This window comes from Gobio gobio (assembly GCF_949357685.1).
Source record: "Gobio gobio genome assembly, chromosome: 11".
Classification (NCBI taxonomy): Eukaryota; Metazoa; Chordata; class Actinopteri; order Cypriniformes; family Gobionidae; genus Gobio; species Gobio gobio.
This window is the reverse complement of record NC_137104.1, coordinates 47909366-47927046: the sequence shown is the minus strand read 5'-3', so window position 1 is coordinate 47927046 and position 17681 is coordinate 47909366. Positions and strand designations below refer to the sequence as shown.

The 17681-nt window shown below is 38.1% G+C and overlaps 1 protein-coding gene across 1 annotated transcript; it reads left to right on the top strand.

Annotated features, from left to right (window-relative positions):
- Positions 1–3699: 3699 nt before the first annotated feature.
- LOC307134439 (E3 ubiquitin-protein ligase TRIM39-like) lies at positions 3700–15506 on the top strand (the record flags this gene model as incomplete). Its single annotated transcript, XM_079830188.1, has 7 exons — positions 3700–3818; positions 6992–7581; positions 7704–7799; positions 8142–8375; positions 8467–8605; positions 9769–9795; positions 14962–15506. The coding sequence occupies exons 2-7, from the start codon at positions 6994–6996 to the stop codon at positions 15504–15506; spliced, it is 1629 nt and encodes a 542-aa protein (XP_079686314.1). The 5' UTR covers positions 3700–3818; positions 6992–6993.
- Between the last annotated feature and the right edge of the window lie 2175 nt (positions 15507–17681).

Here is a 17681-nt window from a genome sequence, read left to right as displayed (position 1 = left end):
CATACAGTCATGAAAAACATGGAAATATTATTTTAAAATTGCAAACTGATAAAATGTATCTCATAAAGAGTTGTATTAAGGTTATGTAAATTTGTTTAGTGATTTGTTTTTAGTTTACTTCTTAATTCTTTGTGAGTGCTACGTCTGGTAAATCATTTTTGATTGTGTATCTTTACTCCTAATTATGATTAATAATGACGCCTGCACCACTCATTAATGGCTGAATGTATTGGAGTCACATTTTAAAGCACTGTTTGTGTTTTGAGTGTGTATCGCAGTATTTAAAACATGATGGATTGAGTGATTGCAGTGTTTAGTTCTGATGATTTAACAGAGATGGCAGGACAAATGTTCTGTCCACTGAGGTTTAGGACACAAGATGAAACCAAAGACCTCAGAGGACGCTTTAATGGGACCCGGAGTCTCTCCTGGGACAAAGGCACAATTTTCATTTTTCAATAAACCGAGACAACTGCATCTAAGGGAAGAGTCATGAGAATTTCTTGAATCAATAGTTTGGAAAGATTATTTCTGCTTTGTGATGTTTTTAATCTTCATATTTTTGTATCTGGACCTTTTTTATGTAAAGTAGGTCTATTTGTACTTAAAATGTATATGATTGTCATTAACAAAATGTCAAACCAGCTGCATTATCAGCATTAAAGCTCAATATCACAGACCTTCCCTTTGCAGGAACTCAGTGTCTCCATCAGTCCATGTTTTCCTCTGGATGTGTGTGTAAAGTCTGATGACAGTGATTGGTGTGTCATTCTTCAAGTATTGTCTTCTGGATCAGCACATCCACACTAAAGCACCTGCACTTCCTGCTCTTTGTGTTTAAACGTCCTGCAGTGAGAAACCTTTAATTCTGCCATCAATCATTTAAGAAATGACACGTTCATAGTCATCTTTTAGTTCTGGGTGCCCTTATTTGGGATAAAAGGGGCAAAAAATAAATGTTTCACACAAGATTTAAAATAGAGCGTAACTAAAAGCCATTAGAATGAACTTCACAGGTTTACACAAGCTCAGAGATGTTAGGGTGAGTTATATATGCAGGATTTATTACCTTTATAGATTTTATCAGATATTTTATCTCAGAAACGCATAAGTACATGTATAGTTTTTTTTAAGAGAAAACACAATTTGACTGAACCTCAAATGTTATTTGAAAGTTGTTTTATATTTGGAACAAACATTTTATAAAAGGAAACAACAGCAGGAGCGGTTTTACAGAAGACATTCATATGCAAAAATACATCAAACATTTGAAGAAAAAAAAAACCTTTAAAAGTATTTTTTTGAAAGATATACAAATGGCAAGCCACCTGTTAAATCATAATTAATATGTGAATATTACACGTGAGAATTATTACAAGTGAATTTTACAGTGCTCTATTTTAATGCACCAGTGCATGCAGTGTAATGTACAATTCACTGTTTAATACAAACATAATTTTCTGTCCACATACTAAAGCATTACATGATTCAATCCGGTCTCACATTTTAAGTCATTTGGGTCGGTGTGTGTTTTGTTCAAATGTAAATTTAATTAAGGAATGTTCCTGCTGGATTGAATTTAAAGGTCTGATGTTAATGCAAACACATGGAAAAATTACTCAAACATAAAATATGCAAAGAAGGACTGCAATGAGGAGAACAACAACATCTCAGGAAACTCTTGGCATGAAAACACATGTTGGGTTCAAATGATCCGAGTTTATCATTTAAACTATAAAATGCATTTTGTGAAAAAAAATGAGAATGTAACACCAAAACATTCATGTACATCATACATTTCATGTATAAATGATGTCAAATGTTTCATAAATGTGTGTATATTACACTCAGGTCTGTTCTTCAGCTCATCTACAGAAGCGGTTTCAGTTATTTGGCATTGTCTCTTGTTTCTGACAGAGCGTTTCTGTAAGCAGCTGAAGGCACTGCTAATGAAGAGCGCTCTTGTTATAAGTACACATTAACACACACTGACCTGTGATGGGTTTGTCGCAGGCGGCACATTTTCGGGCGTACAGGTTACTGAAGCACTTCACACAGTACGGATCTTCACCCTGCGTTGTGAAAGGCTGCCCGGCCAGCTGGACTTTACAACCCGTACACAAGAAACACTCTTTATGCCAGGGCTCGTCTCTGTACGTAACGCCACCCTGAACCAAGATCTGTGAGAGACAAGACCAATAAAAACACTGGAATTCACTGGAATACAACAAGGTTGGCAATGAAATAAAAGCAAAAAAATACTCAATATTTAGATTAATATTCAGATATGTGTAGTTTACAGTGATCGCAGTGATGTTATAGAAGAACAGTTTAATAAGACACTTAAATTAATTTAAAAAGACACTTAAATTAATGATTACATTAAAAAAATTGCAAACATTTTTGTAAGTTTTCAGAAATATTATGTAAAAAAATGCAAATGAGGCATAATCTAAATAACTGCACTCATTTTCATAAGCCTGCTCGTTCTCTCAGACAGATCTGTAGAAGGGCTGAACGCAAGTGGTATAAGGACTAAAAGTGTCCTATGAAATCTTAATCCCAAACGTAAATATTTTTCAGAGTTGATTTTATCTGACAGTAACAGACCTAATGCCTTATTTCCAATCATTGATGACATCACGTGGATGGCCGGGTGCGTGTGCGTCACTTACCTGGGGAACACATGGCACCAGGATGCACATTGGGAAGAAGGCAAGCCGGTGGAGGCAGTGTGATGCTTTGGGCAATGTTCTGCTGAAACCTTGGGTCCTGCCATTCATGTGGATGTCATGTACCACCTACCTTAGCATTGTTGCAGACCATGTACACCCTTTCATGGAAACGGTATTCCTTGGTGGCTGTGGCTCTTTCAGCAGATAATGTGCCCTGCCACAAAGCACAAATGGTTCAGGGATGGTTTGAGGAGCACAACAACGAGTTTGAGGTGTTGACTTGGCCTCCAAATTCCCCAGATCTCAATCCAATCGAGCGTCTGTGCGATGTGCTGAACAAACAAGTCAGATCCATGGAGGGCCCACCCCGCAACTTACAGGGCTTAAAGGATCTGCTGCTAATGTCTTGGTGCCAGATACCACAGCACACCTTCAGGGGTTTAGTGGAGTCCATGCCTCGACGGGTCAGGGCTGTTTTGGCAGCAAAAGTGGGACCAACACAATATTAGGAATACCTGATCTGTGTATATTGGTGCCCCTCAGATGTGTATCTCACGCTTTCAATTAGTTCAAAATGCTGCAGCATTCGCGAATGTAAATTCCTATTTTAAAAAAATAATAATTTTGTAGTAGCTATTCTTACAAGAGATAAAACATTATTTACTTACAATTTCACTTTCACAAAATCACAAAATCTCTCAGAACATGTCTACAGTTTGCACGGCCTACAAACTTTTCACTGTGCTCAATGTGTAATTGTTATTAATTTGTGTAATTCCCTCTTCTTTTATTTTATTTGCTATTTGGTTCTACTTTGAGCTATGGTATTGGTTATTCACGTTTGTTTGTTTTTTTCCCCTCTATTGATGTTATTCTAATTTTGTTGTGCCATAGTGCAAACTGAATGTTCAAATAAAGCATTAAAAAACTGATAACAGCAGTCATTGTGAGAGAATGGCGGCCTCTACTGGAGACTTAAAAAATACTGCAAATTTTAATGTGTTGGAGGAGCTCTGACATCATCACTGTAGTTCAGAGAGAGATTCAGAGAAAGTGAAAAACAATATGGACTCCTGAAGCGATCAGCCTCTTTAAACAACTGAGCCGTTCAAAGAGTCTTGTGGACACATCTGATACTCACAGGTAAGAGATGAACCAAGTTCCCGGACAAACTGCGCAACATGACTGAAGGCCGGTTTATTTAATTGTGAATGCATGGCGCCGGTCCTGTCGCGACGCTGAGAAATATTGACTAAAGAATTTATAATAGATTATCAGTTAAGGGAATATATTTTCCACTAAAGATTTATATTACAACTGTGGCATGTTGTGGCTATAGTTTATGTGATGCTATTTTTCATATCAAATGCTATAGATAAAAACAAGCTAACATTGGCCTTAGCATAATGTTAATAAGGAGATATCAGTGGTCTCACCTGTAATTATTGTTACAAATGATATTTTTAAACAATTACACAAACTGTTACTTTTTCATAAAGCCAAGTACAAATTAGAATCAAGAGCTTTAAAGTCTGGACATTCTTGAATTAATGACTAAACTATTGGTTTTCCTCATGTGTAAAATGTGTTCTGCTAATAATGACAGATATTAGGAAAAACCTAACATGACAGGAAATTAACATTTTCTATAAGAACATTTTAAATTTCTTTATGTGCTTAAGTAATATGAAATGCATGCAGTTGTTACACAACTTTGCATGTGGATGAAACCACAAAAGACCATATGCAAAAATAAACCCTAAACGGTTCACACTTCAACCCCACAATTATTATTGATGCTGTCAAATACTCTCCAACTGCTTTTGCAACCAGAAGCTTTAGCTTAGCTTTGGCTACCTGAAACTAAGGAAAGTAGAGATGTTACATTATTTAATTTAAAATTCTACTGTATTCATACACTTTTCTAGCCTGACAAGCCAGACCCACATCAAGATGTTGGGTCTGGAAACTCACCATTGACAGGGCTCAATCCGAGGGGCGGGATAAACGGTTGTCTTTCAAATTCCCTCTGCATGCAATTGGATAGCACCATGAGCTCCACAACCAACCAGAGCAAAGAAGAAGGTGAATCCGAGCTAACGTTAGTTGATAGACTTTCGCCGTATCCGGTCAGCAAAACTTTGGACAAATCTTCTTTTCTTAAGAATGACTTCAGTGCCGTTCTTTGTTCTTTTCTCAAAGAAAAGCTTAACTCCAAGTCTTCCAGAGTCGCGGCCAAAGCCAATTCAAAAGACCGCTGTTCATCAGCTTCTGTGTTTACGAGTAGCACGCAGAACCGCCGCAACTCTGCCATGACGTACCGTCATTATGTTAAGCCCGTCCACCGACTCTACACACGCTGTGATTGGCCTGACCAGAGTTTGGTTTTTCCAGCTCTCAGCTCTACCGAGAGTTGCTAGACTACACTCGCGGCAAAATAAATTTTCTGTCGCTAGGGTGCGTCTAGATTTCTAGGCTAACACTTTTCAGCTGTTAGGACCACATCTCTTGAAGCAGAGCGCTCTGGCTATCATGTCAGTAATGTTTTATATCCTGGCAATGCATACATTAATCCTTGCATCTGTCCATTACAAAGATGTCAGGGAAAAAGCAAAAGAGCATTATTTCATTCTGGACAGCAAAGGGTCAGCCCACTAAAAAGGTTGCCAGATCAGAGGAGGAGACAGTGGAAGAGGTGGAGGCAAAGATGGTGGAGAAGACAGAATGGGAGACAGTAGTGGAGAAAGAGACCATAGAGGAGACAGCGGATGAGTCAGTGGATAAGAAGCATTAAGTAGAGCCGCCACCTATCGGTGTGCCTTTCAAAGTGAGTGGTCAACCAAATGGCCATTCACTACCATAGGCACCACCAGCTCCTACTAGTGCTCTGTTTGCAGACGGGAGAACTCATGTGCCCATCAAGGTGTGAACGGGCATGTAAAATGTAAAGGACATCAGGCCAAAGAACAGGCACTTCAGTCAACAAGCGGCAGAATTTCTATTTGTGCTGGTCAGTTATGAATAATAGGTAAAACTGAACTGCTAGCTCAAACTTGAGAGAATTGGGTGGGGCCGAAGGGCCGCTGCTGCAAATATTTGAGTGGCTCCTCCCCTAACAGATGCAATCTCACTGAGAGCCCTGATTTAACTGCAGACAGACTGAACACAAACTGCTAAACTTTCAATGTAAAAAATCACATTTATATTATACAAGATTAAAAGTGGCCTACGCTTACTCGTACAACATATCTGTTTATTTTGTGGACATATATTTTTATGTGTAGGAGGTTAGTGTATGATCTGCACAGCAGGTCATAGTTCAGATTCAGTGAGTTTGAGGTCCTCTTTAAAAGAACCAAACTCAGACTCCTTTAAGTGGACCAAGAGGTGAACCAAGTGAAAAAGGACCCAGTTCTCTTCACGTTCACACTGTCCCTGTCCCTGAAAGAGAACTCGGATCCTTTTTTAGTCCATACGAATACCAAAAAGCATACTGTTGCTTTTTGGATCTAGTCCAGTTCAGTGTTTGATGACTATGGCCTTCAAAATGTAATCCCATTCTCTTACATTGTATGTGCCTCACTAACCAAGATATTTGTTTGTAAACATTGGTAGTATTAATAATAATTATTATTATTTTGTAAAACAACATTGCTACAAATGCTGTTGATCTTTTACACATAAATATAATTTGTGTTGCAATACTACATCCATATTCTTGCACTATATCACACATCCACATTTGTAACATTTATTTTGAATTGTTTTGTAACATTGAATCATGTTTTTTATTGCTGAAGGCAATGATAACATAAAAAACAACAACAGGACAAATACAATAAAAGAAAGAAGATGCAAATGAAATAAACTGCTTTTTCCAGGTAAAGTATATATACTATACTAATCTATCAAACGTTTACTCTACTGATTCTTATATTGGGCTGCTGTTACTTTAAGAACTACAGGTGTGTAATGCAGGTGTTTAAATTCACTTAAAGGAACAGGCCGACTTTTTGGGACTTTAGCTTATTCACCGTATCCCCCAGAGTTAGATAAGTCCATTCATACCATTCTCATCTCCGTGCGTGCCATAACTCTGCCTGACGCACCCACCGCTAGCCTAGCTTAGCACAAAGACTGGAGGTAAACGGCTCCATCTAGCCTACTGCTCAAAAAGTGACAAAATAACGCATTGTGTAGTTTAGTACACACACTGTGACAGCTGGCCAAACCGAACCGTATCCCTAAACAAACAGCACATAAAGGTTAAATTTAGACAAGTGCAGGTGATTTATCTTCATAATTTCTCTCTCCAGTGATGTCTTCCTCCAGCGGTCCACTGACTGAGGAGCTTCAGTGCTCTATATGTCTGGACGTGTTCACTGATCCAGTCAGCACTCCATGTGGACACAACTTCTGCAAGACCTGTCTGAATAAGTGCTGGGACAACAGCCAGACCTGCAACTGTCCATATTGTAAAGAAACATTCAAGCACAGACCTGATCTCAAGATTAATACCACACTCAGAGAAGTTGTAGATCACTGTAAAAAGAAAAGTCCTGAGAAAAAACCTGAAGTTCTGAAGAAAAAGGAAGTTCTGAAAAAATCTGAAGTTGTGTGTGACTACTGTGAGGAAAGAAAGCAGAAAGCCCTGAAGTCGTGTCTGGTGTGTCAGAGCTCTTACTGTGAAACTCACCTGGAGCCTCATTTGACAGTGGCAGGTTTAAAGAAACACAAACTGATCAATCCTGTGAGTAATCTGGAGGACTATATCTGTCAGAAACATGAGAGACCTCTGGAGCTGTTCTGTAGAGATGATCAGACGTGTGTGTGTCTGATGTGTGGTGTAACAGACCACAAGAACCACAACACTGTTCCTGTAGAAGAGGAGAGTGAAGAGAAGAAGGTAGAAGTTACTAACAAACAGATTTTAAAGGGCTCATATCATGAGGAATCACATGTTCTTTAATGATAAATGAATCAATTATGAAAACATGAAAACATAATTGTGTTGTTCTCTGTCTATAGACTGAACTGATGAAGACACAGAAAGACGTGCAGCAGATGATCCAGGACAGAATCAAGAAGATTAAAGACGTCAAACACTCAGCAGAAGTCAGAAAAGTGAGTTTAAAATAATACAATTAATTTAATTTAAATATCTATTATAAATAATTTAGTTGCAGTTCTCAAAGAGTCCTGATTTACAGTCCTGCACTGGGGCTTGTATCACTCTGCTTGTTTGTGTTTGTATCAGAGAGACTGTCAGACTTGTCTTTATGAGTGACTTTGATTTTGATTCATTTGCTCCAATGATTCAGTGCAAACAGTGCAGGATGAAGTGTAATACTTTTTGTTTTGAGATTTTTAAAACCCTCTAAAAACACTGAAGTATGAGCAATAGTAACACTGATTCTTGTCTTATGAAACACCACTAATGATTAGTTGATTGTCCTGGTTGAGCAGAGAAACACAGAGGAGGAGAAAGCAGCCCGTGTTGAGCTCTTCACTGATCTCATCCGCTCCATTGAGAGATGTCAGACTGAACTGCTGGAGATGATGGAGGAGCAGCAGAAAGCAGCAGAGAAACAGGAGGAAGAGCTCATTGAAGAGCTGGAGCAGGAGATCACTGAGCTAAAGATGAGAAACACTGAGCTGGAGCAGCTCTCACACACTGAAGATCACCTCCCCCTCCTACAGGTCAGTCAACATCTCTCTGATCAATGATAATGCAGTATATGACACCATAACACTCCCCATGCTGAAGGATTTCTCCTCTCTCCTGCTGTAGATTTACTCATCCCTGTGCAGCTCTAGAAACACCAGGAACTGGCCTGAGATCAGTATGAAGACTGATGAGAGTCTGGAGACTCTGAGGAGAGCTCTGACTCAACTGCAGGACACTCTACAGGAGAAACTCCCACTAACTAGTACAACAATATCAAATACACCATACAGATACAGATTTCATCATCTTTTAATATCAGTAATGAAGAATGAATGTTGTGTGTTTGTGGCTCATTTTCAGCTCTAATTTCAGAAACATGCAGTAAATTGTAAATCTTGTTTTAGAAGCTTCAACACTGTAACCAGAAACTTGAGGCTTTAGTACATCTGCAAACACACTCATTTTCTGCCATTTCCTGTTGGTATTTTCAGCCGTCTCATCTAAATGTTGTGATTATGTGTCAGATAAAATCAGTTTAGCAGAAGAAAATCTAATCAATAGACATCATGGATTTAAGATGCACATTTGTTCTTCTTTAGAGGAGAATTTCAGACCTGTAGTTCAAAGAGCTTTGCATTGCTGGGCTTTCGTTTAAATTTGATTAAAGTTTACTTTTATAGTTTTGTCTTTGCTGAATAAACACAGCACTATTCCAATCCAGAACTGAGATTATTCTAAAATAAAAAATATAAAATGTTTCACAAAACATTCACAAAGATGTTTAAAAAGGAGGAATATTTAGAGCTCAAACACACAGGGGTGAAGGAGACACACACTGATCAGATAAAACATGATGTTGTGCACCAGGGGTTTTTAAACTTGGGCCGCAAGACAAGAGAGTAACAGGAGGTCTGTGGAGAAGTCTAGAAAAAAACTGTAAAAAAAAGTTAATAAATGAGTGAAGTAATACATTAGATCTAAATAAATAAAAATGTGATTAAAAATATTAATTAGTTATTAATCTATTAAATAAATTAGATTAAAATAAATTAAATGAAATATGAGTCATATAAATACAAATTTGATTAAAATTAAATAAGCAAGAAATAAATAATACATTTAATAATATATTTCTACAATGAGTAGAACAAAATATATAATAATGTAACCAATTCATTTTAGATTTATAATATTCATTTTTTTGTGTAGAAGTTGAGTGTTTATAAAAGCTTATAAATGCTTGTAAATTTTAAGATGGGGTCTCTCACACAGTGATGATCATATTCAGGGGTCCGTGTGGCATCTAAAAGATTGAAAACCGCTGTTGTAAACATTTCTTTAAATATAACCTTAAAGCTTGTCTATAATTCCACACATAAACATGTCAAGGATCTGATGATGTTTTATTGTCATTAGTCTCTACAGATCTGAAGAGGATGCAGCAGTATGCAGGTACAGTGTGCGCGCATGCGTGTGTGTGTGTGTGTGTGTGTGTGTGTGTGTGTGTGTGTGTGTGTGTGTGTGTGTGTGTGTGTGTGTGTGTGTGTGTGTGTGTGTGTGTGTGTGTGTGTGTGTGTGTGTGTGTGTGTTAGTGTTAACATGTTTTAACACCCACACTTTTCCCGGTGAGAGGTTCAACACCCACACTTTTTCTGCAGTTTTCCCGCAGTTTTGCACAAACGCTTTAGGGATGCCACAATTCTCATTATAATATTAAACCCTTCGGTACGGCATTCACGGTTCAATACGCGCTTGTGAATTGCGTTGTTTTTGTTGTTTTGTTTTTGCAGTGTGCCTGTGAGTCTACACGCTGATAAGAGCAAATATCCAATCACTATACACAGTGCTAGACACGCTTGCAATGCTGGTGTCAGAGAGCTATACTCACGGAACACTATAGTTATTCACAATCACGAAAGTTCATTATTTGCATGCATAAAAGCCTGTCAAACACTTGATTACTGGACTAAGTAGTCTTACTGAGCTAATACTGTCAAATACACACAAGGTTAACATAAACACATTCGGTTATGTGTAAAGTGAAAGTAAATTTGCGTGTCTGTATATTAGATGCACGTCTTAAATTGACAGCAGCGCAGCAGTAGTGAACACGCTGTCCTTAAAGGGACAGTTTGCCTCTAAAATGCTGTCATTATTTACTCATCTAATGTTGTTCCAAACCTGTATTCATTTCTTCTGTTGAACACAGACAGCTGATGGTAGCCATTGACTTCCATATTATTTCCTACTATGGGAACTTTAATGTTAATAAAACTACGAAAGACATAGAAAAGCACTCTCTGTTCTTGACTGAAAAACATTAGTACAGTAGCTTTAATAAGAATCACTGTATATTTTATAGTGAAGTCTATGTAGTGTTTTATTTTTACATTTATTCATTAAATTTCATACTTAAATGCTGCTGTAGGCTACTGCTCTGAGCTGCCAGTGTTAATCTTTATATATATTTATTTTATATTATACTGTACACTAGGAATGTGTACAAGGTTTTTTTAAGTAAAGTTTTAACTTTAAAGGTCCCATGGCATTACATTTTCATTTTATGAGGTATTTCAACATTAATATGAGTTCCCCTAGCCTGAATATTGTTCCCAAGTGGATAGAAATGTTGATCGGTGTAAAACCGAGTTCTGGCTGTCTTTCTCTGCCTTTGAGAAAATGACAGGCCAGACTAGCCAATCCTGAAGTCTCCTGTTATGACGTCCACACAGGTTACCTCCCTTTCCTCCACCCAGAGAATCTGGCACGCCCATGCAAGCGCTTGAGAGATCATGGCTTGTGAACGAGTGAACGCTGACAGTTTCTCAGTGTTTGGATGTACAAATGAAAACAGAAGTCTTTTTTCAGTTCCTTCTGATCTGTGATCAGTGATTTCTGATGTGTAGCTAATTATTTATTATTCGTGCACACACTGCGGCTTCTCTCTCTCCCGACTGAACGGTGTTTTCGTGTTTTCTATCTTGTGAGTCAGTGTTTTTGTACGTCCTCATCGCGTCTATCTGTTCTACAATGTGCATACAGTCGGGAGTTTCTGCTCAACATCGTCAGACTCGCATCTCTTTAGAGATAAACCTCACACACACCGAAGCTCGGGCTGCACTGACCGGTCGGCCTTCAACATCCCCGACCCCCAGTACTGCATCTGGCCCACAGCGGAGGCACCAAACGCGGCGTGAGATTAAGCAGAAGGAGGGTAAGCGTGAGCATATCCGGGCTAGCCAGCTATTCCCACAATAAACTGGATTACATTCGATTACTGCTGTTGTGTCTTTGTTTGCGCTGTGTAAGTTACTCAATGCGCGTCACTGACGCTTTTCATATGATTTGAACATATCTAAAAATAATGCTATCATCAACACTTACTAACTCGTTCATCTCGCTGTAATGGTTCATTGCATGTGTTACAAAGTTGGTAGAATAATGATGAAGACGGACTCGGCGTTACTGGGACTCGTGTTTATTCAGAACTCTCAGATACAAACACCATAAACTTGCGCTGACAGCGCTCTCACAACTCAGTAGTTACTATAAATAACTTTGTTAGCAATGCTCCGTCTCCGTGATGTCCGGTTCGCGAACGAATCATTCTTTTGAATCGGTTCTTTTTATTGAACCGAACCAGTTCACCAAATCGGACTGAATCGTTCTAAACGGTTCGCGTCTCGAGTCAGCGCTGATCAGTGTTGGGCAAGTTACTTTTAAAAAGTAATTAGTTACAGTTACTAGTTACTTCTTCCAAAAAGTAACTAAATTAGTTACTCAGTTACAAATTTTAAAAGTAACTAGTTACTTAAGAAAGTAACTGTTGCGTTACTTTCAAGTAAAATTAAATTTTAAATGCTCAAATGTGACCCCACCTCAACCCCTCTTTAACGGAACTTAAAATACATGTGCATGTTCAATTATTTATGATAAATCTGAATATTATAATGAAATGGACACTTAATACAATACATTATTAACAGAAACATGAAACATATGTACACATCTAAAAATTGTTTTGCTGTGGGACAAAGTGAGCCTAGCCTCCAATCAAATGCCATGTATGTAGATATTATGTTTATATAGTGGATCAATGCAAATAACACAATAGATGTTTTGGAACTTTTGATATTTATTGCCCCTCAACAGGCCACAACTGGGCAAAATTAAATTAAGCTTGTTAAGCAATATACCAAAAAGAATTAACAAATATATACACTCTTTGTAGTGCAAATAAAACAAAAATTACTGCAAAAATACTGTACTTCAAGTAGAACAGTGTAACAATATTAGGTGCTTTCAATGTAACTGGAAAGTGCAATGTATAGCATACCGAAGGATTTAAACAGGTAGGTAATACATTAAAAAAAAAAATACATCTCCATAAAAATAAATCTCGTACTCTGGCCATTGACAATCTTACTTCTCCTTCGGTAGTCATGGCCACTAATTTCGTGGAAGCATGCAACGTTGAAAGATGTTTGAGTAAGTTTGAATTACTTGACACTGATGTGGATAGGCACTTTTGCCCAGGGCATAATGTGCATTTCACGATTACATTCGTTCCTTTAATTTCTTGAAGGAAAAAGTAATGTCTATACTTCCATTTAGAGAAGGCTACTTTTGGATTATTTGGGCTCGTCGCCATACCTGTCTCTCGTTGACTGACTGGCTTGTGTTGTTCCTTCTTGTGTGTCCTGTCCTGTCTGACTATGCGTTATTATGATGAGTCGTTCGCAATTCATGAGCATTACTAATGATGGGTCGTTCGCGAATGACCGTTAGTGATGATGGATCGACTCGTTCGCGAATGAGCTTTTGATGGGTCGTTCGCGATTCGCGAATGAGCCGACTCTAAGAGCCGGCTCTTTTAGGTGAACGTCGCATAAGGTGAATTGCTCGCATATCTGAAGAGTCGACTCTATTTTTTTTACAAATTTAGCCTATAGAAATTAAATAATTATGTAATAAAAATTGAAATATTATAGTCAAAGTCATTTAAAGAGCCGTTTGTGAGCCAAAAGAGCCGGCTCTTTTCAGTGAGCTGAGTCAAAAGAGCCGAATGCCCATCACTACTATGCGTGCTTTCGAACACCTGCCCAACTCTACCTCTGATTGGCTTACAATTTAAATTGTACTCTACCTCAGCCAATCGTCAGAATGTATGCGCTTGTCTCGTGCTCTGCCCACTAACCAAGGAAGAACAGTAGAACTCGCTCAGAGATCTAGTTGGTCTGATGAAAAAAAACCAGCTTCATCAGTTATAGTAACGCGCCGCATTTTTTGGCAGTAACGGTAACGGCGTTATTAAGATGAGAAGAGTAATCAATTAGATTACTCATTACTGGAAAAAGTAATGCCGTTAGTAACGCCGTTATTCCCATCATTGGCGCTGATCCATAATTTTCTGAAGTTACTAACTTTCTGACATGAGTGACAGCCCCTCTGACTAGAAATAAACTATGACATGCTGAGAACTGATGTGAAGTGAACTCAGGTCCATCCGTCTCTCTGGCAGCAGCTCGTGCATAAAGACCTCGTTAAACCACCCCCTCCGCTCATTTCAAATGCAAAGATGTCAGCCAATCACAACAGTGGGTGTTTTTTCTGAAGTCTCACAGCAGACACGCCTCTTGAAACAGGGCATTCAGCCACAGGGCAAACAGCAGTATAGAAAAAATGTGCGTATGTCTCTCCAGTGTTTCCCACACATAGACTAAGTCGCGGTGGTGCGCCACAGAATCAACACTGGCCGCCACATATCAGCAATTTTTTTCCAGCTAAAGCCTTATTTGATCGGCGAGTGATGAGACTGACTGACTGCTTCTCTGACGAGAGAACGAGCAGAGAGCGCGCGCTGCCCCTCCTCCGGCCACGCGCGCGCACTCTCATATACTCTCATACACTCTCAATATCACCGTCTTCAAACTGTCTTGCTCTCCCTCCCTCGCGCTAATCAAAATCAATTGAGAATTGACACGATGGTAAAAGGTCGGAAGACCGAAGGTTTACGTGGACCATTGGGAGATTTTTTCCTGAATTATCGCTGGTGTTGTTCTATTAGAGATTAAGTTAAGTGCACCTAAGCATTAAATGACTAGGTTGTAAATAGTTTTAAAATTAAGTATAGTACAGTCAGTGTGGACTTTATTATGCGGTTTGCTTGTTGATACTGTGTGCAATAGTGTAATTATTTTATTTATGCTTAAATATTTATTTTCACCACTGAACTCTTTTTTTTTCCTTGTTCTACCTTACCTGTTTTTACTATTTGTTAAATATTGTTTTTTTTAGTTCAATAAATGTTCTTTTTTTTTTAATTGAGACTTGTAAAATTGTTATCATCATGATCATTGTATCATTTTTATGATGTAAATTGAGGGAGCAAGAGCAGTATCGGCTCCAAATATCGGCTCAAGAAAATCGGCAGCCCGTATCGGTCATCAGCTAAGGCTGCTGAAAAAAATCGGTATCGGCTTCGGCACTAACAAATTCATATCAGTCGATCCCGTGTGTGTGTGCATGTGCGCTACAGATTACATTCATACACTCACAGCTTCATCACTGACCTACAACAAAATGTCTGTATTAATTTCATATTCTCTGTTTTCTCAGTGGATGTGACTCTGGATCCTGATACAGCTCATCCTAAACTCATCCTGTCTGATGATGGAAAACAAGTGAGAGGTGGAGACATTAGACAGAAACTCCCAGATAAACCAGAGAGATTTGATAGATGTGTAAATGTCCTGGGAAAGGAGGGATTCTCCTCAGGGAGATTTTATTTTGAGGTGCAGGTGAAGAGAAAGACTGGCTGGACTTTAGGAGTGGTCAGAGAATCCATTAACAGGAAGGGATCGATCACACTGAGACCCAGTGATGGATTCTGGACTGTGGTTCTGAGGAATGGGAATGAATATGACGCCTGTGCTGGTCCCTCTGTCTCTCTGTGTGTGAGAGTGAAGCCGCAGCGGGTCGGTGTGTTTGTGGATTATGAGGAGGGTCTGGTCTCCTTTTATGATGAGTCCAGCTCTCATATCTACTCTTTCACTGCTCAGTCTTTCACTGGGAAACTCTATCCATTTTTTAGCCCAAGCCTTAAAGACGGAGGTAAAAACTCAACTCCACTGATCATCACACCTGTGAGATACAATAAATGAATTTACAGCCCTAATATGAAATACTAATTAATGAAAATAATGATTTATACATGTATTAAAAATCTGAAACATGTTTTACTTTTTTCATTGTTAAAATCTATCATTTATAACTATAATTTTAATGTAAAAATATAACGCTTGTTTTTTCTAAAGTTTTTCAAAAAGAGATCATGGCCTTGTGATTTTGCGATCCTTAGACTTTAAAAACTCTTCCCGGCTTTAAAGGGGTCATAGAATGGTACATGCACTTTTACAAGTTGATTATACGGAAATGTGTGTTGGCAGTGCCTGTACACAACCATCCTATAATGATAAAAATACATCCAGTATTTTTTTTTAATATCCTTATATATTTTCCCCTGTCTCAAATCGAGCCGTCTGACCGTGTGACGTTACACGGTGTACGCCCCTCCTACGATTGTTGATTGACAGCAGCGTTTCAACACAGACCCGCCCTGAGCGAGCTGTCATCAGTCCGCCATTGTTGATACGCTGCAGCAGAATGGCGTCTAAGCGATTGTGGTGTTGTGTTTTATTAACCTTTATATTAATCTTTGCAAATCGCTTGCACGCTTCACGATGAATGAGGCTAAAGTTTACAGGGTAAGTTACATTACGGCATGCTTTCTGTGTATGACGTTCTCAATATAATTCATAATCCCACGTTTATAATGAACAACGCGTTATGTTTGTTATTACAAACTGTGTACTCGGGTGCTAAAGTTAACGTGGTAACACTACACTAAGCTTACTTTTGTACATGGTTTATAACGGTGTCTGTTACTGATTAAGAAGTAATGTAAAAAAAAAAATCTTATAACATAACATCAATCTGTCAATGAACTAACACATCAGTAAACACATAGCAACTACGCTACTCTGCCAGTACAAAGATAGATCAAAGTGACATGACGTTAACCAACCATTCAGAAACGTCCTGTTCGAACTTCGATGGGTTCGTCATCTGTTCCTGGTCCGACTCCGGTTCAAAATGATAAGGTTGCTTAGATGTGTCCTCAGAGACTCCCGTTGCCATTATTTCTCGAAAATATACCCTCAAATGTTGTCAAGGCAACACTCCACGTGTGTTGTGGTGTTGTGTCGGGTCGAACCGAACGCCCCACAGAGCAGAGGGGGCGGGGTGAGCAAAGCTCATTATCATTTAAAGTCACATACACTGAAATGACTTGCTGAAAACTGGGCTGGTTTTGACCAGGTAAATTGAGTGTTTTCTTACAATACTAATGAGAATTTTTAATTAAAGTATATTACAAACTTTTCATTTAGACACTAAAGAATCATATTAACTTGTACAAAAATGTCATTCTATGACCCCTTTAAGCAACGACCGTTGTTGATGGGCATTATTGTTGCTTTATAATTCTTCTGAACTGGAAATCTTCAGACTCTCAATGCTTCAGAGCTTGGTTGTGTGAATTGCTTCATGTCATCTGGAAGGCATAATGTTCTTTAGAACCCAAACTGTAAGGCAGCCCTTCCGGGATTTCCTCAAGTCTGAATAAATGGATTGTTAATTATTAATAAATCTCTTTCTGTATTAATTTATTGAACCTGTGTTTATGCTTTTATCAAATATTAACACCATGGTAAAATAAGGAATGTTTTCCAATAAGAAACGAATGAGGTGCAATAGAGTTCCAACACACATTCGTTTTATTTAAATGCACAAAAAATACAGTTGAGCATATATTCAAATAAAAAAATAACACTTATATATCTGAAGGTGCTGTTATGGTTTAGAGACACAAATGCCAAACCTAATAAAAGAGGGGTTTTTTTATTATTATTATTATTATTTTATTTTTTTCATTCGGTTAGGAGTCTAATGCTTTTAAAGATACTTTATTTATTTATTTTAATATTTTTTGATTGTAAAAGGGTTGGTTATATATTAAAGTGAGTTATGATCTATGGGTAGTTGCTCTATCATTAGATGGTAATAATATAATCAAATGAAATTGTGAAATACACATGAAATTGTGTAAATATGTAATACACATGTTGCATTAAGCTGAACAAAATGAGTTTGAATTGACAATCAATATTAAAATGTGTTTAAATTAATAGAAATGTATACATATATCGTAACGCAAGTTTCACAGAATGCAGGTGAAAATGCAGATCTCTAAGTGCAGGGGTTTATTAGTAATCCAA